The sequence below is a fragment of the Botrytis sinoallii genome (assembly GCF_014898435.1).
Source record: "Botrytis sinoallii strain Bc 23 chromosome Unknown BSIN_005, whole genome shotgun sequence".
Classification (NCBI taxonomy): domain Eukaryota; kingdom Fungi; phylum Ascomycota; class Leotiomycetes; order Helotiales; family Sclerotiniaceae; genus Botrytis; species Botrytis sinoallii.
Window position 1 is genome coordinate 2,745,991 of NW_024066032.1, and position 25,267 is coordinate 2,771,257.

Sequence of the window (25,267 nt, forward strand, 5' to 3'; positions counted from 1 at the left end):
GTTACTCCGCCATTTTGGGTTGAGGAAATGGATGCAACTGTTAATACGAGGGATTGGTATATGACTTTTGAGTACATACTTGAGCAGAGGTACATTATGCAAGGTGTTTGTGGAGTTTAGCACATGGGATTTCTGTCGTCGGTCACACATAGACACACATCATATTGGTCGGAAGGTTTTTGGTATGGATGAATTGGCGTCTTCACGGCATGACATACAATTGATTTGTGAAATTTGGCTAGGTTTAGTCCTGCATAGGGCTGTGAATAAAAACAATTTTTCCACTATTTAAAGGGTTTCAATATTTGTAGTTGCAATATCTATTTTTATATAAAATGGCTATGAATCTGATTACTTTTGATGTGATGTAATGTATATATGTTCTAGCAAGTGCTGGTGATACGGATTGAGAAATTTTACTCTGGCAATTGACGTTTCTACGAGTACATGAGGCGTCCCAGAGATGGTATGTACGCAAACATTTTGGATCTGCAAACGGCAGGTTGGATACCCGCCACTTCTCGAAATTTTGACTTTGAATAAAGAAATTAACGACTTTACATTTGACGGGAAATTTATATAAAGATTGAGATATCATGTTTCAATACACTCAAAATTTTGTTTCGATGTAAGATCTTACTACCAATTAAGTCGAGGGAAATCAAAAGTTAAACGAGGCCTCCTAACATTTGGGTGGTTACTAATACAAGACCACTTTTTTCGACAGGATCTACAAACGCTCTTCATTGCAAGTTTGATACTATTAATATTCATCGTGGAGAGATAACTCTGGGTTCTGCAAGTTTTGACATCTTCAGGTAGGTAGATAACACTTACCCCAACTTTGCGGGAGTGGCTGAGAAGTTGGTCGGGGCGGTTAGGGGCCAGGGTCGACTTCCTGGCGTTAATGTGAAGGGCCTGGATTTATATTTATATGTGTGTGTGTGGTGTATAAATCTATATATGAAGGAGGGGTTTGGAACTTCTTTGGAGGAAGTTAGGTTTTTTGTTTGTGCTCATTCGCTTTGGCTACTCTATTGTTGTTTCGTGGAAAGGGAAAACAGAGGGAAGAATTTTTGGGAGATTGTTCTACGAGGATATCTTGAAGATTTAAGATTTAAGTGAGAGATATAGAGAGGCAGATATGGATTCGGATCTCTCTCCTCAGTTACCAGGGCAGTGTTACACACCTGGGAGGGTAATCAAAGCGACTCCGAGATTTGAGGAGAGCGTGTGGGAACAACCTGTTAGTCTTTTTCTTCTTTTTTTTGTATTCAATGTCGCTGAGAGGGAAGTAAGAACTAATAAGATACACAGCGTCCACTCTCTTCAGGTATGGCTATGCAATATCCTGCACCGGCTTCGCCTCCAATCACACAGTTATCGTTGCAATCGCGTGTGGATCTTATCATGAGTGGGAAGAGAGAGGAGAGGAAGGGGGGAGAGAAAGGGTTCTTGAATGGTCCGATGGAAGTAGAGGAGGATGGGGAGGAGGAGAACGAGGAGAATAAAAATCTGCGTATGAGAGGTGGAGGGACGATTTGTGATTTGTGTGTGGGGATTTGTGCGGGGTTGTGTGTTTATGAGTGTTTGAATTGTTGTTGTTGTTGTTTTTAGGGGTGTGGGGGAGGGATGGGTAGGGAGGGGTGGGGAGATGGAAAGGGGAACGGAGTTTGATGGGTCTTTTTTTTTAGAGGTGGGAATTGGATGGAGTTTTGGAATGGGAATTATGAGGATGGAGTTTTAGGACGTGGAGAAGATGGACAGAGCTTGATGCTACTTCTACTGCTTCTACTTCTGCTTGGGCTTGGGTTTGGGGGGTAAGGGGTATTTTCATTGTTGATATTTGATATTTGATTTCCATTGGGAGAAGAGGGAGGAGTAAAAGTATTCTTATAGGATGGTGTAGGGATTTGGGAGCATAACTTGGGGAAACTATCCAGATATCCGGTTTCACAATTCGTTACTGTCTGTCTTTCTGTTCGCCTCGTGAATATATCATTCTCTGTGTGTTGTGTGCTTTATGTTATACTATGCCTTCAATCTTACAACCTCATAGAATCTACATATGCGTGATTACTTACTTGTGAGATACCTATCTTTGCATTAGAAAGTACTTCACTTGTGGTTTCCCTGGATCCCGTCGATTCGATTGTATATTCTATTTTATCCTATGCGGTGCGCTGCGCTGCGATATGTATGAATTTCTATCCAGCAATCTACAAGTCTAAGAAAGTATACTACCCAGGGATCTATCTATCCAATATGAGTAGGCTGTAAAATGGGGCCCCATGGGTCGGGTTTTCGATCTCACGTCCCACCCATCGGGACCCCATGGGTTGGGTGGGTAATAGTATAAATAGACGTCCCACCCATAGGTTACCCAATGGGTTGCCAAGACTCCAATGGGTTGCCAAGAATCCAATGGGTAATCCAAAATACTATGGGTAATTCAAGACCCAATGGGTAACCCAAAATACTATGGGTAATCCAAAGCCCAGGATCTATTAAGCATCAATATGATATATATAAAGAATTCTACTAATATTTCTATTAATTACCTTCTTCACATTATATTTCGATTATATTTCTATTATAGAATTGGAAAAGTGTTTTATTGTATTTATAGTATTCAGTAATTCTTCTAAAAGAAAATATATTTATGAATTTGTAGAAACACCGAGATAATCAAGTTAATCTATATATACATGATGATTACCAGTATATGAATATCCTAAAATACCACTACGCATAGCCCCGAACCAGAAGTATATCCTTTTGTTAAATTATAATTCGTTTTGCATAAATTACTGCAAGATTTGTTATTGAAATTAAATGATTAGTACAAAACTTAATAGACATTAAGAAATTAGATTAAACTTACATTCAAATTCTCTAACTAAACATGCTTCAGCAGCTTCTTGTAGAGCCAATAATATAGTTGATTGCTAGCAAATAACTCTTAGAATCAAATCCTGAGTGATCTCTCGAACAAGATGTTGAAAAGGAAGCTTTCGGATCAATAACTCGGCGCCTTTTTGATATCTTCTGATTTCACGTAATACAACCGCTAGAAATTAGGCTTAGTATACCATTCTACTAATATTTCTATTAATCAACTTACTGCTTGGCTTGAAGCGATATACTTTCTTAAAAACTTTCTTAGAAATAGGTTTCTTTCGTGTATTTTTTGTTGCTTTATTTAAAAGCGATCAACAACTCTGAGTGCTTGGCATCCTATTGAAATTAGTAGATAAATTAATAGAATGAAATCAATTAACATACTTGATAATATCTTCTGAATAGTGTATTGTTGTTGTAGTAGTAAAGAAATGAAGTTGAAAAAGAGGTCGTTTGTATTATATAATATTTTGTGTGGATGTCTTAGAACTTAGGTTGTTGCCTTGGAAACAAAAAAAACAAAAACTTCGAAATTCACTACTATACTACTATTTTCCAATTCTCATCTTTCTTTAATTTTTCTATTATTCTAATAAACAACATTCTTCGATTTCTTATTACAGAATCCTTTTTTGCAATCAAATACCTTTCATTCTTCTAATCTTTCTATTAATCCGAAATCTTTATAATGTCTGGAAAGCGAAAAGCATTAGAGGACTTATCGCAAAATCCTAATACAATCAAAGTGTGTAAGAGGAATGAAACTTTAGAAAATAACCCTATTCATAAAAAAATTGAAAAGGCTAAAGCAAAAGATCAGAGTGCTGTCACCTATGCAAAAAGAAATTGAAGATAATATAAGAATATATCAACGCTTCTAATGATATTTAGCGCCAGATATTGATTAATTGCGATATAGAAACTCAGCACAAATGGTATATATATATCTTTATTCAATTAATTTTTCTATTAATTCGATTAATAAAGCAATAAAAGGCAACGATTAGAAAAGTGTTGTTACATCTCTAGACTAGGGAGATTATGATAGGTAATTTGTTGTTGTAGATGATAACAATAGTGTATAGGAGAATATTGAATATGAAAAAGAATATGATAGGGTATATAAGAATTTATGGAAAGATAATAAACTTTCAATCAAGAATATAGTCGGAAAGGAAAGGATGATAAGGAGTTTGAAGAAAGAAAGCACTTTTGACTTATAATGCTTACAATCCTTTAGAGGTAAGTAATATTATATGATTAATAGAAAGATTAATAGAAACTGATCTTTATTAGAGATACAAGTATTTGTTATTTCGATATTAACAAAAAACTTGAAGAAGTGCTGGAAAGATGTTGTTCAAAAAATCCAGGAAATCGGAGGATATTGTAGAGGCCTTTTCTACCTTTAGCTGATGAGAAATCCAAAAAGGATTAAGGTAAGAATTTTTTCTTGTATTGATCTTTATATAAATTGATTAATTTGATTAGACACTTTTCTTTTTATCATCAATTGTAGAAGAAACGAGGCAAGTTGGCAAAGAATATATACAAATTTCAATTATAAGTTTACATTCCCACTCTTGAACCCTATTTCAAATCTAATTAGTTTAGCTTATCCAATAAACTTCGTGATTTGAGAAAGGAACACAAGAAAGCTGTAGAGTATAATATACTATTTCCACTAATCTTTCTATTAATCTTTCGATTAATCCATTAATCCTTACTAGAAAAACTTTAATATGGAATCACCTGCAACTTTCTTTACAAATCCCGAGAAAGCATTCTAAAGAATACATATAGCTTATCTCATGAATGATTCTGAAATAAATGATTGGATTGATCTTCCTAGTCCTGCATTTTGATGGTCAGAGTCTATTAAAGAGATCGATGATATGGGATTTTTCATTTCAAAGGATGATCGAAAGCAATATATTGATACAAGAAGATTGGTTTATGATAAGAAGATCGACCAGGAATTGTGGGATCTTTGGCAATTGGTTTTACCTGCGAATACAAATTTGCAAGTGTTATCTGATACTCAAGCCAATCAAAAGCTTATTGAGAGTTTCTATAATTAAAACTGATATTTTAATATAGAATAATCAAATTGAAGTTCTATTATATGCTTTCTACTAAGTTTTCTACTAATTTTCTACTTGACACTCTTGTTCTTTATAAGAATAGATTTTATTTTTCAAAATCTATTAGATATTGAAATCTATTGGATAATTTCGTTATGTCTTCCAGTTATCTTTCAAGTACTCCTAATTCTGAGCTATTCGATCCTTTTCGTTCTTCGCCTCCTCATAAATTGTCTTTTGAATTATGTGGAAAAGGTGAAAGGTTTTTTTAAATGGATACAAGAAGTTCATTAGGATTTTATTGAATGGTGGAAAACTACTTAATGGTTTAATGACCAGATCAATAACTCAACTAATTTAATAAAGAAGATTCATTGGGATTCAACTACTTGTAAATCGACATATTGGACTAAATACAATCAGGCTGCAAATAAGGGAACCGGAGAGCCAGTTTTAATATGTCGTCAATGTAATGGAGAACTGAATCACCCTAAGATTAAGAATACTAATACCAATGCATTATCTAAACATCTTCAAAGTGATGCATATCGAAAAGCAGCTCTTCGAAATGGATGTCAAAGAGGATTAGATGAATATCCTGTTGTAAGGAGTAGGTAGTAAATAATTAATAGAAATATTAATAGAAAGCTAATTCTTTTTCAGATGGGTTTATCAAAACATTTACAGAAGAAGCATTTCATAATCAACTTTTACGAACAATTATTTCTTTACGAGCACCTTTTCGAGTTATTGAGGATAAAGAATAGCAACAGCTTACTCAATGCAAAATCCTGGATTCCCTCTTCCCTCTGTATATATACTTTGAAAACGATTGACAACCAAGTCGAAAATCTTGAAAAGAATATATTGCTTTCGAGAATAATAAAAGGAAGTAAGGTTGCTCTATCCTTAGATACTTGATCTAGTACAAATAGATTATCTTTTCTTGGAATTTTGGTTTATTATATCTTTAAAGATTGGGAATTATTGAAGAGCTTATTGATTCGAAAGCTTAATAGATATTCATTTAGGACAAGCTTTTAACTAAAGTTGTGAAAGATGTTATCGATAATTCGATATTACTGATCAGATTATTTCGATTACTACTGATAATGCATCTAATAATTCTAAGATGATGGAAGAAATCAATCAACACTTCGAGAAGGCATTTAATAGAGATCGATTTCTGGATAAACGCATTCAGCATATACCTTGTTTAGCATATATTATTCAATTTGCTTTAAAAGCACTTCTTGGATTAATTCGTTTGACTTTAAACTAACGAAACGTTTATTTCGAGATTAAAATAATAATATAGAAACAAGCGATCTAAAAAGAATTCGTTTATTGGAAAATAATACTATTCCTTTTATTCTCGCTAAGATAAGTGATTCGATTTCCTCTATTAATCTTTCTATTAATCCTTATCTAGATTCGAAAACTAGCTATACTCTCGAATTCTAATATATAACGACGATTGAGGTTTCTGAATATTTAATAAGAACTTATCAGGATAATCAGATGGAGTTGAAAAGGCTAATTATCTTTTGATGGATATTTCAATTCGATAGAATTCGATTTGTCATATGTTAATACGTACAGCACGTCTTCAAAATGCAATCGATAAATACTGCCAGGATTATTCTGATGCGAGAATATTTTCTTTATCAGAAGCAGAATGAAAGCAAATTGGATATCTTATTGATCTTATTCGTCCATTCAATTTCTATACTATATATGTAGACAGAACAAAAGGAACTACTTTGCTATATACATTAGATATTTACGATAATTTATATAAGCATCTGGCTGAAAGTCATTATCGTTTGACTAAAAAAAGACGAAATATTTATGGGTTGAAAAACTAATAGAAGTTATTGATGAAGCAGAGAGAAAATTTGGATAATATTATAAATAATATATATAATAATCTTGATAGTATTTATAACAATAGGAGCTTTACTATGTTCAGCTTCGAAGGCAACTGCTTTCAATTCAAATTCTTGTTGGTTGAATTATCAAAATCGGGATTGGTAAGCTGAATTCGAAGCACAATTTCGTTGACTTTGGGAAACCGAATATCAACAATATACACCATCTAGAATTATTGAACTTCAAGCTTTGCAAGATTCAAATAAGGATGATCTAGCAATTGTTTTGGAACAATCTCGTCGGGATGCTTCTGGACAATACAGATCTTAAGAAATTGCTGTAGATGAAGTAGATTCTTGGTTACACTCTCATAAGTCTTTCTATTAATCTTTCTATTAATCATATCTCTAATATTCTATTAGCCTCTTCTGATATAGCTATTCTCTCTTATTGGAAAGCAAAAGAACATAATTATCCAGGTTTAGCTAGAATGGCTAGGGATTTCCTCTATATTCCAATAGCAGGAGTTGGTGTAGAACGAATATTCAGTTATGCTAGGGATTTATGTTCATATCGACATAAACAACTTACTTCAGAAACTATTTGTAATAGTATTTTCCTTTTTCATTACCAACAGAAATCACAAAAGGAGACTCCAAATAGAGATAGAGGCTATTATACATCCCGGGATATTGTACAAATTGCTGAAGAATCTATAGCTTTAACTGAAAAGGAAATCGAAGTCGAAATTGCGAATTTATAAGATGAGATTGATTTTAAGATCAAACAACTTAATGATTAGAACCAAAAGAATTATATTAACAACAAAGAATCGGATATGAATGCTATACATATAATATGAGAGGAGTTTCGAAGATATTGTTAATTACAAAGAAATATACTATTAACCAGGATATCATAATATCTTTCTCAAAATGATTACGAAGTCGAGCAAGATATATCAAATCAAATAAATAAAAGATTAGAAAACGAAGATCCAGCAATTTATAACGATTTATAGATTACTATAAAAGATCAAGCTACACAACCCGATTTACTAAGCTATAATTCGAAAAAGCAACGAATTGAAGATAATGAGATTATAATTGATAGATCCAATAAGAAAGGAGTTAAAGAAGATTTCATAATATACTTAATAGACATAGATAGTTACCCGAATTGAGAATTGAAGAATGTTCTATTAATCTTTCTATTAATCTTGAACAATACACTTTATAACCCTAATTACTATCTATTACCCACTAAATTACTCATTACCCATTAAATTACCCATTACCCATTGGGTTACCCATGATATTTTGGGTTACCCATGGTATTTTGGGTTACCCATGGGTAATGGGATGGGTTTTTAGAAATCCTACCCACCCATTGGGTACCCAATGAGGTGTATTACCCACCCATTGGGACCATTACCCAGTGGGTGGGGTCCCACCCACTGGGTTTTCTACGCAGACTAAATATGAGACATTCCATCCTATCTTAAGAGGTTCAGATGATATCTCACTGTGCATCATATCACGTGTATTTATCGTATCAGTGTATAGACAGTTCTGTTGCATATCTGACGCGTATTGCTTTCGCTAGAGGGTTGAGGCTAGCAAGGTAGGTGGTTGAAAGGTGTGTTGTGTGGAAAGCTAGTAGGAAGCTAGCAGAAAGCTAGCAGAAGCTAGCAATAAATTAGTATCTATATATTCTACAGACATGCAACAAAAGTATTTGGGGCTAGATATTCACTCCTTCGTCCAATAGATGTTCTGTCAGTACTTTGGATCACTAGCTGAATAGCGATTCACTCGGATTCTCGGGAGAGGGAATAATTGCACATCTGATGTTCTGCTTCTTGCTCTTGCTAGGAAGTCGAGGAAGTCAAGCTACCTAGTAAATGATACAAATATTGATAGCGAGCTAGCAATGAGCTAGCAACATACCACGGTCTATTTTTTCTTCAGATATGCAACAAAAAGATTAAGATGTCGGATATTCACTTCCTCGTCCAATAAAAGTATCTCGGTAGATAGTGTAGCACTGAGTAGTGATTCGCTCGAGGTTTTGGAAAATTTTGTTGCATATCTGATGCGAGTCAGTTGTTGCTAGTGTGGGAATGTCTGCTAGTGATTATTTAGGAAGTCCTAGTGGTGTTTGACTTGGCGCTAGTAGCCTGCTAGTGATATAGTGGTAGCTATGTATTTTTCAGATGCCTTTGTGGTGATATGCGTAACCGATATATGATGTATAAATAATGTATACACCATGTAAACGTATTTACACCATGTAAACTGTTTTTACATAGTGTACAGAGGTTGGAAGGGTAAGTAATGTAAACCCCACTTTTACTAAAATCTTACTGTTTTTATAGATTTTGCTGCTGCTTTAAGCGATTCGAATAGATATTGAGCTGTTCTTCCCAAAATTCAATCTTTGAAGCTTTTACTTGCTTTTTATCAATTCTAATAGTTTTTTAATATTTGAAGCATTTGAAGGTTTCTATAGGTTCTAAATAGACTTAGGATAAGGATTCGAATTTGAAATCCAATCGAAATCATTAATTTCAATAAAAAAGTAAATAATTCTGAATAAAACGTGACTTTTACAATACTTCCACCACCTAGAGTTCACCATATAAATTTTCAACCAGCGTGACGATATGATTGGCTAAAGCCTCTAAATATGGAGAAAAGCACGGTCGGTTTTTGGTGGGTTTTACATTACTTACCCTTCCAACCTCTGTAGATAAATGGTGCATGTATATACTTATACAGGTGTGCAACAAATGGTTGAGGTGTGGGGCATTCGCTACTGCTTACTTCGGTTGGTAGATTCATGGGGAAGATGTAGTCTGGAAGAGTGAATATGGAGAGGGTGATATGAAGTGAAGGTGGTGAGATGAGATGATTTGAAAGAGAGAGTAAGGATCACAGATGAAAGGATGAAATGGGTCGGAATGTTTTGTTTTGCAATATCACTTACGGGATGAAGTTATGATTAATTGGGTAATGTATTATTTCTTCTTCGTGCTCTATTTACTGATACCTGGCTATCTATCGAGGGTTGGGCAACGGCGTATCTACTTATTCTATCCCATAAAAACATCCCATCAATTCAAATTATCTACGCACTCTTCTCTTCAACCAATTCCTTAATTTGCGTCTCAATGATGCCAATTGGATCCATATTCTCCATCTCCTTCTTAATTTCTTCAACTTTCTTCTTGTACTTTTCATCCGCAAGCACTTTCTCCACCTCCCCCCTCAAAAACTCTGCATCGGGTCTCGCAGTCTTCAAATTCACACCAACACCAATCCATTCACATCTCGCGCAATTTTCCGGTTTATCCTCCGTATCACCACCCATCACCATCGGAACTCCATTACTCAAACCATGTTGGAACCCTCCATATCCTCCGTTCGTAATGAATACATCACAATAGGGAAGTATATCATCGAAGGGAATGAAATCCTCTACATAAGCATTTTTGGGTATTGTTACCGAGTCTGGTAATGAAGCTCCTTTGACACCCAGTGCGGCAATAACGATAGTGTTGTCGTGATCTGCAAATGCTTTGATGGTGGGTATAACCAAATCTCCGTAATTGAGTGCCACGGTTCCTTGACTAACGAACACGATTCGTTTTTTAGATGCATTCGTGGTGACTTCCTCCCACCAGCTAGGATGCGTGGTATTAACCACATCTCTATGGCCTTTTGGTAAACCACCAGAGAAAACCAATGTCTTGGGCAGATCAGTCCGAGGGTATTCTACACTACGCGTACAGAGTTGAATGACTCTATCAGGAAGAAGATATGGCGCATCCAGGAAAAACAACCCTGGATTTTTTGCGCCGCAAACCTCAAACTGGTGGTGGAAAAGCTGAGTGATGTGGAGGAATGGTCCGTTTTGCATATGCTCATGCATAGCTTGATTACGCTCGCGTCCTTCGGGCGAACTATCTGGGAAAAGCCCTGATCCCATGGGTGGAACATCTGGACTTGATAGTACTATGGGTGTGATTCCCAAGGAGATGACTGCTGTGGGCTTAATACCTGGGGCTCCCATTAATAGTGGGAAGACACCGGTGAAGATAATGTCCTGAATGATAATAATTGGTCTTCCTGGATCTTTATCCGTCATGAGCTTCAGAGCTTTTTGGACGGATTGGAATTGTGAGGGCATGGCATTAAGAAACACATGTTCCAAATCGAAAAGCATTTGTGCTGGTCCCTGAAGTGTTTCTCGAACCGGCCATTTCTCCGCCATCCCGCTGGGAGAATCGTCGAAATTTGAATAGCCTTCAAGAGGAACAAATGTGGCACCGATTGCTTCAATCCCTGGACCGAATTTTGAACCGGTTAGAATGGTTACTTCGTAACCTCTGTCTATGAGAACTTTGGCTATGATCTTGCATGGTGCGATATGTCCAGACGCGGGATTACTGCATACCAGCAAGAGTGGCTTGATTGTTTCAGCCATATTTAGGAGAGGAAATGTAGATTGAGAAACGGTATTTTCAGTACGTTGACGTCGTGTAAAAGCAAAAAAAAGTGAAAGTGAACAAAGGTATGGCTAGCAATATTACGATTCCCACTAAGGACCTTCCGAGCTATATAGAAGCGGCTCGGTCTTGGTTCACAACAAGCTCGTATAACAACGAATGCACGTTGCTCAACATCACCGTGTGATTGACGTTATATCATGCAGATTGCAGGTTCCAATCCATGGCGCCTCATGCAAGAGCCGCTTATTCCAACGGTCAGATTATTGAATGGATCCATTCTCAACCACAAACAATTATGGCTGGTAACTCACATGCATAAGCTGTGGGGGACTTCCGGGTCCTCGACTAGGCTTGCTCGGCTCGATAAGATTCTTATTGTGAGAGTCAACAATCTACGTCCTTTTTGGGTCATGAAACATGCACAGATACAGGTGCAGCGAATGAAAGTGGCGGTGATTCTCATCGTCGCCAGGCCCTTTGGCCACAGTACCGTTAAATCGTCGTTGGATTTGCTTGATATGAACGGCCTGGCCAAAGCTTCTATCATAACTCCATCGCTACCACACCGCGATCAATGGCCTGTCCTGTGTTGTTTATGTAAGATTTTAGACTTACCGCGCCGCACTCAGATTTCAAAAACATGACTCACTGGATTTGTCAAAATGGTAAGGCTGTGAAGTAAGCTTATGTTGTGAGGACTACTGCATGCATCGAAGGATTTGTTGTCTGCAATTGATCGTCACCACATGGTGGCTAAATGGGCAGGTCCAGAAGAGACCCCCAACTCCAAGCTCTCGAGGCTCTGTTTGTGATTGTAACAAGAATTCTCCAATGAGGTTACCCCACTCTACAATTCGACAGAATGCTATCCACTATATTCCTGATATCACCAATAGGGAGAGTAATCGCAACCGCGCGCGCGACGAGATGAGATGTGAAGTATCATCAGATTGCCGAATTGACCTTGCCCTCCTACATCGGGCTCCGGAAGAAAGTAGATCGCGTATAGAGATTCCATGACAAACGTCGATCATTTCCAAACATTAGGGTGATTATTTGAGATGGCACTTTATAGTCTGAATCCTATGCAGAATCCCTATCACTCGTGCGAGACTTGAGTATTGCATCATGAAGGCTTCAGAGTTACGATTTTCTGAGTAATGATGATGCTAGGGCAACTGGCGGCGAGACATGGCGTGTTATTTGACTAGGAGTTGGTTGACAATGACGAGGCAGGAGGTGAGAGAAGATAATGAAAGCATGTAGGATATGGTAGGGTTACTGGACTCTCGAAACTAGAATTGGCCTGGAGGATAAGGAATACTTCTATGACAACGGAGTGTAATGTGTGACTAGATGGAATATCGTCTTGGAGGGTGAGTAGACGCTCAACGCTGCCTGGAAGATAATACTCTAACTCCTGTTGGCGCGAGCTCAGGAGGTTAAGACTCTTTCAGGAGGAGTTGTACATACCAATTCTCGTGAAACGGGATTCTAAGGAGAGTTTCAGCCAGAGAACATGCAAGATACGGAATTATTATAACTACTAATTGCGTATCATCATTCACAGCTATGGGAAAATCAGGCTAAGAAATCCTGTTCCTAGGAGGAGAATAGAAAACATCTATTTCTCGGGCATATCAGGATATAATACCTTGCACAGCAGATTTGAATGTCTACCAAGGGCTGCAGAATGTGTATTGATCATATGAGATGCTTCCCCAACTCTGCGGATCACTTGAGTCAACCGAGGGGGTGATGACCTAGTACATTTTGCCATATGCTAGACAATTGTCTAAAAAGAGGGAAAGAGAGCAGCATCTTCACAGTAACGCGATGAGCAGTGAGCGAGCCAGGAATGAAGAGATCTACAATCAAAAGGAAAGAAGGCAGGTTAGGGGTGCATATATTATTCGCATTGATACCTACCGCCGTCCATAAATCTTCCAGTGCATGATCCGATCCTAGACCACAACCAGATGCTTCGGCGAATGAGTTCAAACCTCCAAGTACCTACACAGAGAACTCCTATCTAATAATTCACTAATAGCAATGATATAAATCATATGCCGTTGCAACGTGGATTCCAAAAATATAGTCCAATGACATGATTCACTGGCACACCAAACATATTGTTCTGCAGACTTGAAGCCCCCAGCCTCCACATCACTAGAAGCCATTAGGTCAAGGAACCATCCATGATTCATAGCAGGTTGATTGGAATGATGAAATCATACTGGCTAGAAGATAAAAATTGCATTGGGTATTGACATTCACTATAAATACATACATAACCCATCACCAATATCCCGGCCTTCTCAAGCAAAAAGGCCCCAAAAGATCCCAAAATCATCACATACAGAGGGTATGGTATAGTGTAACAATATAGCACCAGCCATATCATTTAAATACCACTCACATCATCAAGTCAAATACACATTATAGAGAAGCCAAACCAAGGCCAAAGAATAAAAACATAATATCATATCCAACCAATTCAATTCATTATCGACTCCTGCCTCAAAGCCGCATATCTACTTCCATCCCACCTCTTTTTTTCCCAACCTCCACTCCTCAATTTCTCGATTCTTGCTCGGATGTCTTGTCGTTCCATTTCCGCTCTATCCTCATTACTAAGACCATCTGGAGAATTGAATAATGAAGGGGCAAATGAGGGTTGATTACTGCGTCGAGATTTGCGTATGTTTTGTATATTATCGATGAGATTGCTGATATGTGTTATGTGATAGGTAAGTTGTGTCGTTATTGATGAGAGGTTGAGATTATAGCTTGTGAGCTGTTGTTGTGAGAGGGGTAGTCCGGAGATGATGACTTGGTATTTGGAGGAGATTATAGGTCGAGAGGGGAGTGATTGGAGATGGAATGGGACGGGGGATAGTTTCGAAAGTGCTTGAGTCGTTGTCAAGACTTTGGTCAGATATAAGTGTGGGCAATGCTGGAGAGAAAGAAACTTTCTTTTTTATGCGAAGTGGTGCGGGCCTATTTGGAGTAGCAGTAGTGTCTGTTGATTGCGTAGATTGTATCGATGCCATCGATGATTCGGAAAATGTACGGCTGTTCCTGGGGTCTTGTATCGTCACAACTCTCAAAAGAGTAAGACGAGAAAGCAGGTGAGAGTCTATCTATGGTAGAAGGGAATGATGTTGAAGAAGAAATACGGAGGTCCACAGAAGAACGAGGCACTGGATGTGGATGATGTCGAAGATGACCGATTGCTTGGCGACAAGTCATTGTTTTGGATAGGAATATCTGCGTATGTGAGTGTATCTTCTGCTTTTTCTGGAAGTACGACAAAGAATCTCGGAGACGTAGTAGAAGCTTTTCGGGAGAGTTGTTGGTAAGATCTGATGCTGTTATTTCCAAACAGGTGGCACAATAAAAGGATAAGAAGAGTGAATGAAGAGGATGAACACGATACTGTGAATCTATGTTAGCATGACGATAACATGGCGCATTTATGGCTTGACATACTGGGTCTGTGATGCTATTGAGAACCTTTGTACATTGCGCAGCACACTGTTCGTATTGTCTCGTCAAGTATAGCTTCTTGACTTCATCCATAATGACCTTCCAATCATCCAAGGTATAAGGGAACACCAGTCTGCTCCAAATTGATCTTATCGATTGCGGCCTTTGCTTCTTGGTTGTAGATTTTATTGATGAAGATGTTGATGTTATGGAACGAGTTGAGGTTGTGGAATTCCCTTCCACTGGCTGTAATTTGAGATGGATCATCTCTCCCATGCTTTTCAGAAATACTTGAGTGGAGATGCCTATGCCGTAGTTGTTACTACAACAATATATCTTTCCAATGTCTTGCCTCCGTTTGCAGAGACGATATTGATTTCGGACGGTAAACACTTGGTACCCGTGATGCAAGCTCCCGTATCATAACCCAGAACGTCGGTAGTCACTGGGATATTGCAGATCGGTACGCTCAGTATCAACCCAGATATTTGGGTGGGCAATGATATGAGCAGACAGAGTATTTAGAAGATTCTAAATTGATGTGGTTTCTATCCTGGGTAATTTATTGACACCCAGGTATTCGGCGTGGTTTGTTTATATCAGAAATATTGGATGAGAATTAATACATTAGACGCGAGACATCAACACAACACAACACAGAACAAAATGGTATCATAGGACAAATGAGATGCGAAGGAAGCAAAGAATGAAATAGAACTTTAGATACCTGGGTAGTCTCTAGTCTTATTAATATGACATTAGAGGATAGAAGTAAGTAACCTTTGTACCCAAGACCTTGCGGGTGACTATTTCTTCACCTCACTACCGACTACTTACTACTAAGTACACCAGTACTCACTACTCACTATCACCATCACTACTCACAGCCTTCACTTGTTCGACCATCAAGTATCATCATACTCTAGTGTAGATCCGAGAGGCTGTCCCCACGCGTGATAAGATGATTTAGAGGGAAGATAGTTTCGTCCAAAAATATTTTAGGAGTGATCCACCACATTGGACGTCTGTGAGTGAGTGAGGTGTGGTCAAAAATTCGTTTCGAAACCAAACGCACTGATATATTTACAAGATGTTGTGGCCCTTGTGCTTCACCCCTGAATAGCACAGACTCTACTTACGAAAAGTCATCAGACTAGGCTGCGCCATTTTCCTTTATTTTTGATTACAAGGCTGGTCGTAAATCATGGAAAGGTGCGATCTGATATACTTTCATCTAATACTTTTTGTTCTAGCCCGATCTCAATCTACTAGCCATTCTATTCACCTATAGACCCTCCGCTCCTGGAATTTCAAACACCGACGTCGTTTCGTAAAATATCCGAACAACCATCTAATATCTCATGTCACTAGAAAACTGCCGTTGAATCCTACGCATCTTGAGAGATCATGGTCATCGATGCTTGAATCATCCCAGTGGATATCAAAGAATGGATATATTAGATGAAATCATGATCTCATGAATAAGTCATTAGTGCATTGTGTCTCACACACCCTATGCTTTTGCGTTACAAATATGTACATGTAAATTGTTTCAAGGAATTTTGATTTTTTTCTTTAAGAAGCAGGAACAGCTCCTATAGCTTCTTGAGATAACGGACTTTCTTCTGCAGGCTTCTCAGTCTCTGAGGCAGGCTCGACACCCTCTGCTGATGGTGCAGACTCTGTAGGATTCTTTGCTGATGCCTCAGAGGTAGGCGCTTCTGCAGGGATTGCCTCAATCTTAGCTTTATCATCTTTAATGCCTCCAACAACCCTCAGACCATCAGCTTTTCGTGTCATGTTATCGATGTCAGCCTTTCTCTTCAATCGTTGCTTGACTTCGGAAACTAGTGCATCAAGATTGACCATAACACCGTCCTTCTCTGGATGGCCATCCCTGAGACCATTCTCCTTAATCTTAACTTTGCCTTGAGCAATTTCATCCTCGCCGAGGATGACGCTGAAAGGTACACCATTAACTTCGGCAGCCTTAAACTGATTTGGCAACTTTGGTTTGACTTTGTATAAGAACTCCGCCTAGGGAACTTGTTAGTACACACAAGGTTCCTCAGGAACTTAAAAGAAGTTTTGACTTACCTTGATACCAGCCTCCCAAAGTGTGGAGCAAATTGACATTCGTTCTTTCAGTAGCCCTGTGAAACCCTTTCCTCCAAATGCCATGACGAAGCAGTCTACGTCGTTGTTACGCACTTGCTCTGCTGTTTGCTCTTCCTCCATTCTAGCTTTAGTTATAGAGAAAATTCTATCTACACCGAACGAAATACCGACGCAAGGAATTTGCTTTCCTTTTCCAGCAAACATACCAACAAGGTTGTCGTAACGTCCACCAGCTGCGACACTTCCAACACCGACGCTAGGATCTGATGAGCGGTCCTCATCAGCATCGGCCACTTTCTTAGGTTTCTTCGAAGATTTTGCCGGGGCAGCAGTGGCAGCAGACGTGCTCACAAGAGGAGCAGACCCTTCTGTAACAACCTCATAAATGATTCCTGTGTAATAATCAAGTCCTCTTGCTAAACTCAAATCAAATGAAACATTCTCTAAACATTTGAATGCCTCGAGATAACCGAACAGGAGATCCATATCTTCCAAGCCAGCCTTCATAGAAGCATTGGCCATCAACTTCTCATCAGCTTGTAATTTGCTGAGAAGGTCTTTCTGGCCTTTCTGTACGACATACTCTCCAATTCTGTCTGCAACATCTTCTGCCAAACCCTTTTCTTCTGTCATCTCCTTGCGCACATCTTCCCAAGGTAGTTTATCGAGCTTATCAACTGCCGAGGAGATTGTGCGAATCTTGTCCTCTGGAACTCCACAAACTTCGAAAATTCCGTCTAATATTTTTCTGTGGTTGAGTTTGATGGTATATCGTCCCTTCCAGCCAAGACCCTCAAATACTTCAGTTGCAACCCTGATGATCTCAGCATCAGGCAACATAGGATCATAGACACCAGCGATATCAAAATCGCATTGGTAGAATTCTCTCATACGGCCTTTAGTCATTGCTGGCTGATCTCGTCTGTAGACTTTTGCAATGTGATATCTCTTGATACTTTGAACGCTTCCATTCATGGCCAACCATCTTGCGAATGGTACTGTCAGATCATATCTGAGTGAGCAGATCTCACCACCTTGGTCAGCCAAGTCGTAGATGAGTTTGCTGTCTTCGCCATATTTTCCTGCGAGAATATCCTTTAACTCGAAAACCGGGGTATCGATGGTGACCGCTCCATGGCGCTTGAAGGCTTCTGTGATGGTCGAAAAGATCTTGTCCCGAATGACCATATCCTTCCCTTGCCCTATTGAAATAAGTATCATGTCACATGTCGGTGATGATTAGAGATAGGGACGCAATTGTGTATAGCAATGTGACAGAGATATATGGGGTTACCTACAATCCTTCGTCCCCTTGGGAGTCTTTAACTCAAACTTTGGTCCTTTCGCCATGTTTAATTCTTCGTAGTATTGTTTTCTTTCTGCTTTTGAGAGAGCGGGGGTTGCTGGGGCCCAAGCCGAACGCGAATTGGGGATTCTTAAAAGTTGAGGAAGTTGTGGAAGTCGTGAAAGTCGTGACGATCTCGCAGATCTAAGTAATTGAGTTTGAAAGACCTTCATTCACTTTCTCATATCTATATGGAGTTTTGATAAGGTTGAGAGGGTCAATTTCTTTGATTCTGAGTCATCTGGGGTGCCTCGAATTTTTTGTTTTATGCACCATGGCGAGGCTGAGTACGGTAACTGTAGTGGCATAGAATTCGCTTGCAGTTTGCTGGTGCGGGGAGTTGCGTTGCCTCATTCGATCGGTGAAATCTGGCAAAAAGTTCCGATGAAGCTTGGAACTAATAAATGATGGAACCTTGGAAGCTTTCAAGTACGGTCTGTACGTACGGGAACCTTGGGAAACCGATACAGCTACAGCTTGCTTATCCTGCACTTTCCTTTCCTCGTCATTTGCATCAAATACGGGATCATTCAGCCCGCATGTAGAGCTAATCATGGCTCCTCATGCTGGGTTTGATACAGATCAGATTAAAGATAAAGCGAGGAAGGATTTATTATACTTATTAGAGGGTGTAAGTAAGGCCTCACCGTCTCCCATGCTGCTCGAGGTTGCAGCTGACATATTAACCCTCGCAGGTTCGCGGAAAGAAGAATCTCGTACTTGAACAGAGTTTGGCTGGTCCACTTGGCGTAATCGTCAAGTTCTCGACTCTTCAAGATTACGGTGTCGATAAGGTCTTCTTCTTAGAGAATGGCAATGCAGATGTTAGCCAGCAGAATGTCGTGTTCATTGCTAGGGGAGAGAGTGCGAAACATGCTCAATCAATAGCTGGTAAGTACTTGGTCTTTCCTGTCACTCTTCATGCTTCTTCTTTTCTTGTACCTTTGATGGGATCTCAAAAGTAGACCTTATAGCTGTATTTCTCCAACTCTATTCGGTCAGTCTTGATCCCTATATGAATAACTCTCATATATTTGAACAACACGATCATAAGCATATCTCCGATTTCAATTTGTGTTTAATGCTATCAGAACGTGCTGACAGTCTCAGATCATATCAAGCGCATGCAGCGAGAGAGCCAGACAGGACATGAATTTTCCATATTTTGGGTCCCACGAAGAACATTAGTATCAGAAAAGATTCTTGAAGAAGCTGGCGTACTGGGTGATACCAGTATTGCCGAATTTCCTCTCTATTTTCTTCCGCTGGAAAAGGACCTCTTGTCTTTGGAATTGGACGAATCATTCGAAGATTTATATCTACGAAAAGACCCAACGCCGACATTTCTCCTCGCACGTGCTTTGATGCTCATACAACAAAAACATGGCCTATTCCCTAGAATGACTGGGCAGGGTGATAATGCGAAAAGACTTGCCGATCTCCTTTTACGAATGCGACAAGAATTGATCGCGGGCGAAGATTCCAATGAAAGCAATAAACTTGGACTCTCCCCAAGTAACACGGTCGAAAGCCTCATTATTATCGATCGCGAAATTGATTACGCGACCCCTTTACTGACGCAATTAACATACGAGGGGTTGATTGACGAAGCGGTAGGTATTCAACACAATCAAGCCGATGTGGATTCATCTATTGTGGGGTCCGCTCCTCAAGCCCCTCAAGGGTCCTCGAAAACAGTCGGAGCAGCACCTGTACAAGCCAAAAAGCGGAAAATAATACTGGACTCGTCCGATAAACTTTACTCTCAACTGAGAGATACCAATTTTGCTATTGTTGGACCGCTCCTTAACAAGGTCGCACGACGCCTGAAAGATGATTATGAAAGTAGACATGGAACAAAAAGTACTGCAGAATTGAGGGACTTTGTGAACAAGCTTCCAGGTTATCAAGCCGAGCAGCAAAGCTTGAAAATACATACTGGTTTAGCAGAAGAGATAATGAAACACACTCGTACAGAACAATTCAGCAAATTGCTAGAAGTTCAACAAAATCTGGTCGCCGGTGCCGATCCTTCGTCGCAGCACGACGCCATCGAAGAGCTCATTGCTCGAGATGCCCCCCTCTCTGAAGTCTTAAGACTTTTGTGCCTGGAATCATGCATCTCTGGCGGTATCAAACCTCGCGAATTGGATACGTTCAAGAAAATGATCCTACAAGCGTATGGGTACCAGCACATGCTCACCTTGGATGCTCTGGAGAAATTGCAATTACTACTCTCAAGGACATCTCCAATGGCATCAATGATCCCTTTGACCGGAGCTGGAGCTCAAGCTGGTGCCAATACCAATTATACTTATCTGCGAAAACAACTTCGCCTAATTGTTGATGAAGTTAACGAGCACGATCCAAATGACATCGCTTATGTCTACAGTGGTTACGCGCCACTTTCGATACGCCTTGTTCAATGCATATTACAAAAACAATATATCACTTCGATGACCAGAGGAGGAAATGCGAACAATACTGCGAGTGTGGCTACTGGCGGCTCTTCTCAAGGCTGGCGAGGATTTGATGAACCATTGAAGCATGTGCGAGGCCAGACCTTCGACGAAGTACAAAAAGGGGAAGATAAAGCTGTCAAAGCGAGAGCCCTTCTCACTGGCAGTGGTGAGAAAAAGACTGTTTTTGTTGTTTTCCTAGGGGGAATAACATTTACAGAGATTGCAGCTTTGAGATTTATCGCGAAGCAAGAAGAAGGTATGCATTCCGTTATCATTCTCTAAACACTTCAACATCATTTACTAAGAGACATACAGCACGGAAGCAAATCATTATATGCACAACATCGATCATAAATGGGAATCGGATGATGGATGTAGCTATAGAGAAGGACTCGTTGGGCAGGAGTAGTTTGTCCGACGTAACATTATGATGAACAATGAGAAATATCATGAACAAAAGATAAAAAGGGGCAGAAGTCCCAACTTACTTCAATAATAGTAATCTTAAATCAAAATATTTGCCAACAATGAAACTACGTGCAACATATCCTCTTGACCTTCCTCTTCTAGGGGTCTGGAATGCAATGCTACAATAAGATCGGAGTTCTTGCAATTTTAGGGTTCCTTGTCAACTTCGTTCTAAACTAAATAAACACCACACGTGATCGCTATCCGCATCTTTTGCCCGCCCGAGATCCCATAAGACATGATATATTCATATCGTACGACACAACGATCAACAAATCTCCTCGAGTCCTAAAAAAACTTTCATAACTTTCGCCTGCGACCTCCTGATGAGATAGGGAGAATTACACACATGAGACTCGGTGCGGTGTACGACATACATCGCAATAATGTTTGAATGATAGAGGTGAGGCCAATCCACGTGTAAGACGTATTTCTCTAATATAGTTATATGAAGGTTCTAACACCACCAGAACAGATATTTGAGAGTACATTATATCGAATTGGACAATAATAAGGGGTTATTTCAGCTCGTGGCTTGAGGCTGTTCATGGGCAATTCGTCGTCTCGCAACTCTGAGCCTCCGAACACACTTTTATATCAAAGCATTCCAAGGAAGAAGTCACCGGGTTTAGACCTCCCAGCATGGCAACCACGATGGATGCCCAGATAAGTCAACAAGATGACTTAGGTCACGATACATTGATGGGATTTCAAGAATTAGATTCCCATCTTGCTATATTTGAGTCTACGGAGAACCGAAGAGATTCATCTACACCGGGTACTATATCTACTCCTGGCTTCGATGCAACAATCGACACCATTGAAACGCAACCTGCTTTTGAGAACTTTGAGCATACCATTATCGTTGATACCTCGACTGATCATTTCCAATCTGATATCAAATCCCGTGCAAGGGTCAATAAAGATCCTAAACCTAGTACTAACGGCGATAAGAAGTATGTATTGATGAATCATCTCCTCTTGTCTTTTGAAGTTCTCAATTGAGCTGTCAATGTTAATTGGCTTTTATTAGTAGAGCTGCGCGCCAATTAAAACACGCGTCGGATGGCAACATACACCTACAGCCCGAAAGCGCTCAAGACTCTTTAGCCTCTTCAATGACTACAGATCATGATGATGGTTCCTCTTCACTGTCCTCATTGTCAAGCCATCCTAATTCTCCAACAGTCGATAAAAATTCCGGGGTGGTTACAAAGGCATCATCCTTGAGTGGAAATAGACCGACATATAATGTACGTCCGAAAGAATCGATACCTACGGATGTTCATCCAGCAGAATATGCCAGACAATGTATCGCTGCAGCAGAATCGTCACGACTCAGTCCATACACTCTACATCCAGAGGAGTATCATATGTTACGTGGGCATATAAGCCATCAACAGGTCACGACGTATCTCAATATCAGAAATGGAATACTCCGGCTCTGGACACGTAATCCCTCGATACATGTAATGAGAGATGAAGCTATTGGGTGTGCAAGAGACGCCCGTTGGTTTGAAACTGCTCGGGTTTGTCACGAATGGTTATCTAGGCGTGGTTACATCAACTACGGTTGTCTCGAGAATCCAGAGTCCAAGATAGATAAAAGCGAGATGCAAGGAACTGGACCTAGGCGCACCATCGCTGTCATTGGAGCTGGTATGTCTGGCTTAGGTTGCGCTAGGCAATTAGAAAGCCTCTTTGCCCAATTCGAACATCGTTTTCATGAAATGGGTGAGGCATTACCTCGTGTAGTCATAGTTGAAGGCAGAGACCGAGTTGGTGGAAGAGTTTACTCCCGTCAATTCGAATCACGACCAGAATATCCAACTCTGTTTCCTGGTAGTCGATACACCGCAGAAATGGGTGGCATGATTATTACTGGATTTGATCGTGGCAATCCTTTGAATATCATCGTAAGAGGACAACTGGCGCTACCTTATCATCCGTTGAAGCCGGATACCACGATATATGATGATGGCCACCCAGTTGACCTCCAACGCGATCAACAAGCCGAGAAGCTTTTCAATTACATTCTCGATCGTGTTGGCGAGTATAAATTTAAGATCCCACTACCGCCTCTTATAGATGGTGATAGAGACCATTTAGAAGCAGGACGCGATGGTAATGGGGATGGGTCGAGAACCATCAGCGAGGTTGAGAACAGAGCTAGTATTACCCCGCAGTCTGCTGCAAGTGAAAAATCATCTGCTGCCGAAGAAATGGTGCCTGTGGCATCGGATAGGCTCACTGGCAGAGCTCATTTGGAGCCAGGAATTCCAGCCGTGCATACTGCTGCTTACAAAGCTCGCGAGATTGGATGGCGGCTTAGGGATGGCATCGGCATTGAATCTGACCTCGACCTTGAACGCTCGACGAGTAAGGAGAATGCTACACTTGGGTCGGTATTCGATGACGCGATTCGACAATATATGAGAATGATTGATTTCACACCCCTCGATCTCAGACTTATCAATTGGCATGTTGCAAATCTTGAATATAGCAATGCGATTACTTGCAATAAGTTAAGTCTGGGGGGCTGGGATCTAGATGCTGGTAATGAATGGGTAAGGCAAGCAATACAATGGTCACAGGGGGCTACCAACAAGTCCCCCGAGGCCTATTGAATTTTCCCCGGTTACTGGATGTGAAGAAAAAGAGTGCAGTAAAACGCATTTGTTATAATCCTCATGGTACTATTTCCTCAAGTAGGATTGACTGTGAAAATGGCGAATCAATCGAGGCGAATTATATCGTGTCCACTATCCCACTGGGTGTTTTGAAGCAGAATAAGATCGAATTCGAACCCAAATTACCTTCATGGAAAACCGGAGCAATTCAGCGAATTGGATATGGAATCCTCAATAAAGTCATATTGGTCTTCAAAGAGCCTTTCTGGGATCAAAGCCGAGATATCTTTGGAACCCTTCGTAATCCACCCAACAAGTCCAGTTTGGAACAAGGAGAATACTTCACACACAGAGGAAGATTTTTTCAGTGGTTCAATTGCACCAACACTTCCGGCGTGCCAACTCTGTTAGCTCTCATGGCTGGCGATGGCAGCATTTTTACACAGAGAAGACCTCAAACGAAGAATTGGTAACTGAGGCTACAACCGTTCTACGAGGAGTTTTCGGTGATCATATTCCTATGCCTGTAGAGTCAATTGTTACTCGTTGGGGTCAAGACCAATTCTCTCGCGGCAGTTACTCTTACACGGGACCAAATTTTCAAAGTGATGATTATGGGGTTATGGCAAAGCCTGTTGGCAATCTCTTCTTTGGTGGAGAGCATACTTGTGGTACACATCCAGCCACTGTTCATGGAGCTTACATTTCGGGTCTCAGGGCAGCCTCTGAGGTATTAGAGTCTATCATTGGGCCAATAGAAATACCAGAACGTCTTGTTCCACCCAAAGAGTCAGCGTCAAAGAGAAAGGCCGAGGCCATTGAAGTGCCCAAGGATCCAAAGCAAGCTCGTCTCGAAGCGTATGAAATCGAAATATGGAATGCGATATATACCAAGCTTGGTGATCGACCTTGGAAACCTTCAAAGAACCACTCTAATTCCTATCAGATGTATAGTAAAGATACGTGGGAGGAAGCCAAAAGGAAATGCGAGGAAGGACGACGACCAGGGAAAGGTAAACCGATCACCAACGAAGTTAAGAAAATGATCACGAAAATGTGGAATGAAGCTCCAGAGGATGTAAAGAAACCTTATGTTGACAAGGCTCTCGAACGAAAGCAAATTTATCAAGATGCTGTTACGGAATATAATGTAAAGTCGGCGAAATGGGATAAAGATGCTTGGGATTTTCGAGTACAATACGAAAAGGATCACCCAAGCTTGCCGGGTCCAGACGAAGATATTGGTAGTCCTTGGAGACGCGATAGAAGAGCTAAGAGAACGAGTGGTTATGCTGAAGATTCTGAATCGGAACTGGATTTGTAAAATGGATTCCTGGGTTTGCATTGCATTCGCATTGTACGATAAGTATGGGACATGATTCATT

The 25,267-nt window shown here is 40.0% G+C and overlaps 5 protein-coding genes across 5 annotated transcripts; 2 read left to right on the top strand and 3 right to left on the bottom strand.

Annotated features, from left to right (window-relative positions):
• Positions 1-9,986: 9,986 nt before the first annotated feature.
• On the bottom strand, positions 9,987-11,345 carry EAF02_003870 (uncharacterized protein; the record flags this gene model as incomplete). Its single annotated transcript, XM_038899918.1, has 1 exon — positions 9,987-11,345. The coding sequence occupies one exon, from the start codon at positions 11,343-11,345 to the stop codon at positions 9,987-9,989; it is 1,359 nt and encodes a 452-aa protein (XP_038760845.1).
• A 2,522-nt stretch (positions 11,346-13,867) lies between these two features.
• Positions 13,868-15,613, bottom strand: EAF02_003871 (uncharacterized protein; the record flags this gene model as incomplete). Its single annotated transcript, XM_038899919.1, is given in 4 exon segments — positions 13,868-14,326; positions 14,343-14,509; positions 14,550-14,808; positions 14,863-15,613. 4 exon segments carry the CDS (start codon positions 15,133-15,135, stop codon positions 13,868-13,870), a joined length of 1,158 nt encoding a protein of 385 aa, XP_038760846.1. The 5' UTR covers positions 15,136-15,613.
• Positions 15,614-16,308: 695 nt separating this feature from the next.
• Positions 16,309-18,663, bottom strand: EAF02_003872 (uncharacterized protein). The gene is made up of 3 exons (XM_038899920.1): positions 18,276-18,663; positions 16,957-18,179; positions 16,309-16,896 (listed from the first exon to the last, which is right to left on the bottom strand). The coding sequence occupies exons 1-3, from the start codon at positions 18,493-18,495 to the stop codon at positions 16,435-16,437; spliced, it is 1,905 nt and encodes a 634-aa protein (XP_038760847.1). The 5' UTR covers positions 18,496-18,663; the 3' UTR covers positions 16,309-16,434.
• A 212-nt stretch (positions 18,664-18,875) lies between these two features.
• EAF02_003873 (uncharacterized protein) lies at positions 18,876-21,215 on the top strand (the record flags this gene model as incomplete). Its single annotated transcript, XM_038899921.1, has 4 exons — positions 18,876-18,953; positions 19,018-19,213; positions 19,433-21,040; positions 21,100-21,215. 4 exons carry the CDS (start codon positions 18,876-18,878, stop codon positions 21,213-21,215), a joined length of 1,998 nt encoding a protein of 665 aa, XP_038760848.1.
• A 679-nt stretch (positions 21,216-21,894) lies between these two features.
• Positions 21,895-25,206, top strand: EAF02_003874 (uncharacterized protein; the record flags this gene model as incomplete). The annotated part of the gene is made up of 4 exons (XM_038899922.1): positions 21,895-22,208; positions 22,286-23,819; positions 23,906-24,351; positions 24,459-25,206. The coding sequence occupies 4 exons, from the start codon at positions 21,895-21,897 to the stop codon at positions 25,204-25,206; spliced, it is 3,042 nt and encodes a 1,013-aa protein (XP_038760849.1).
• Between the last annotated feature and the right edge of the window lie 61 nt (positions 25,207-25,267).

Bases quoted from the DNA above. Each gene is read 5' to 3' on its own strand.
- EAF02_003872 (XM_038899920.1), bottom strand. From the start codon at position 18,495: ATGAAGGTCTTTCAAACTCAATTACTTAGATCTGCGAGATCGTCACGA. The intron at 18,180-18,275 runs GTAGGTAACCCC...TTATTTCAATAG, and splicing joins TCCCAAGGGGACGAAGGATT to GGCAAGGGAAGGATATGGTC. The intron at 16,897-16,956 runs GTAAGTCAAAAC...CAAGTTCCCTAG, and splicing joins TTTGGGAGGCTGGTATCAAG to GCGGAGTTCTTATACAAAGT.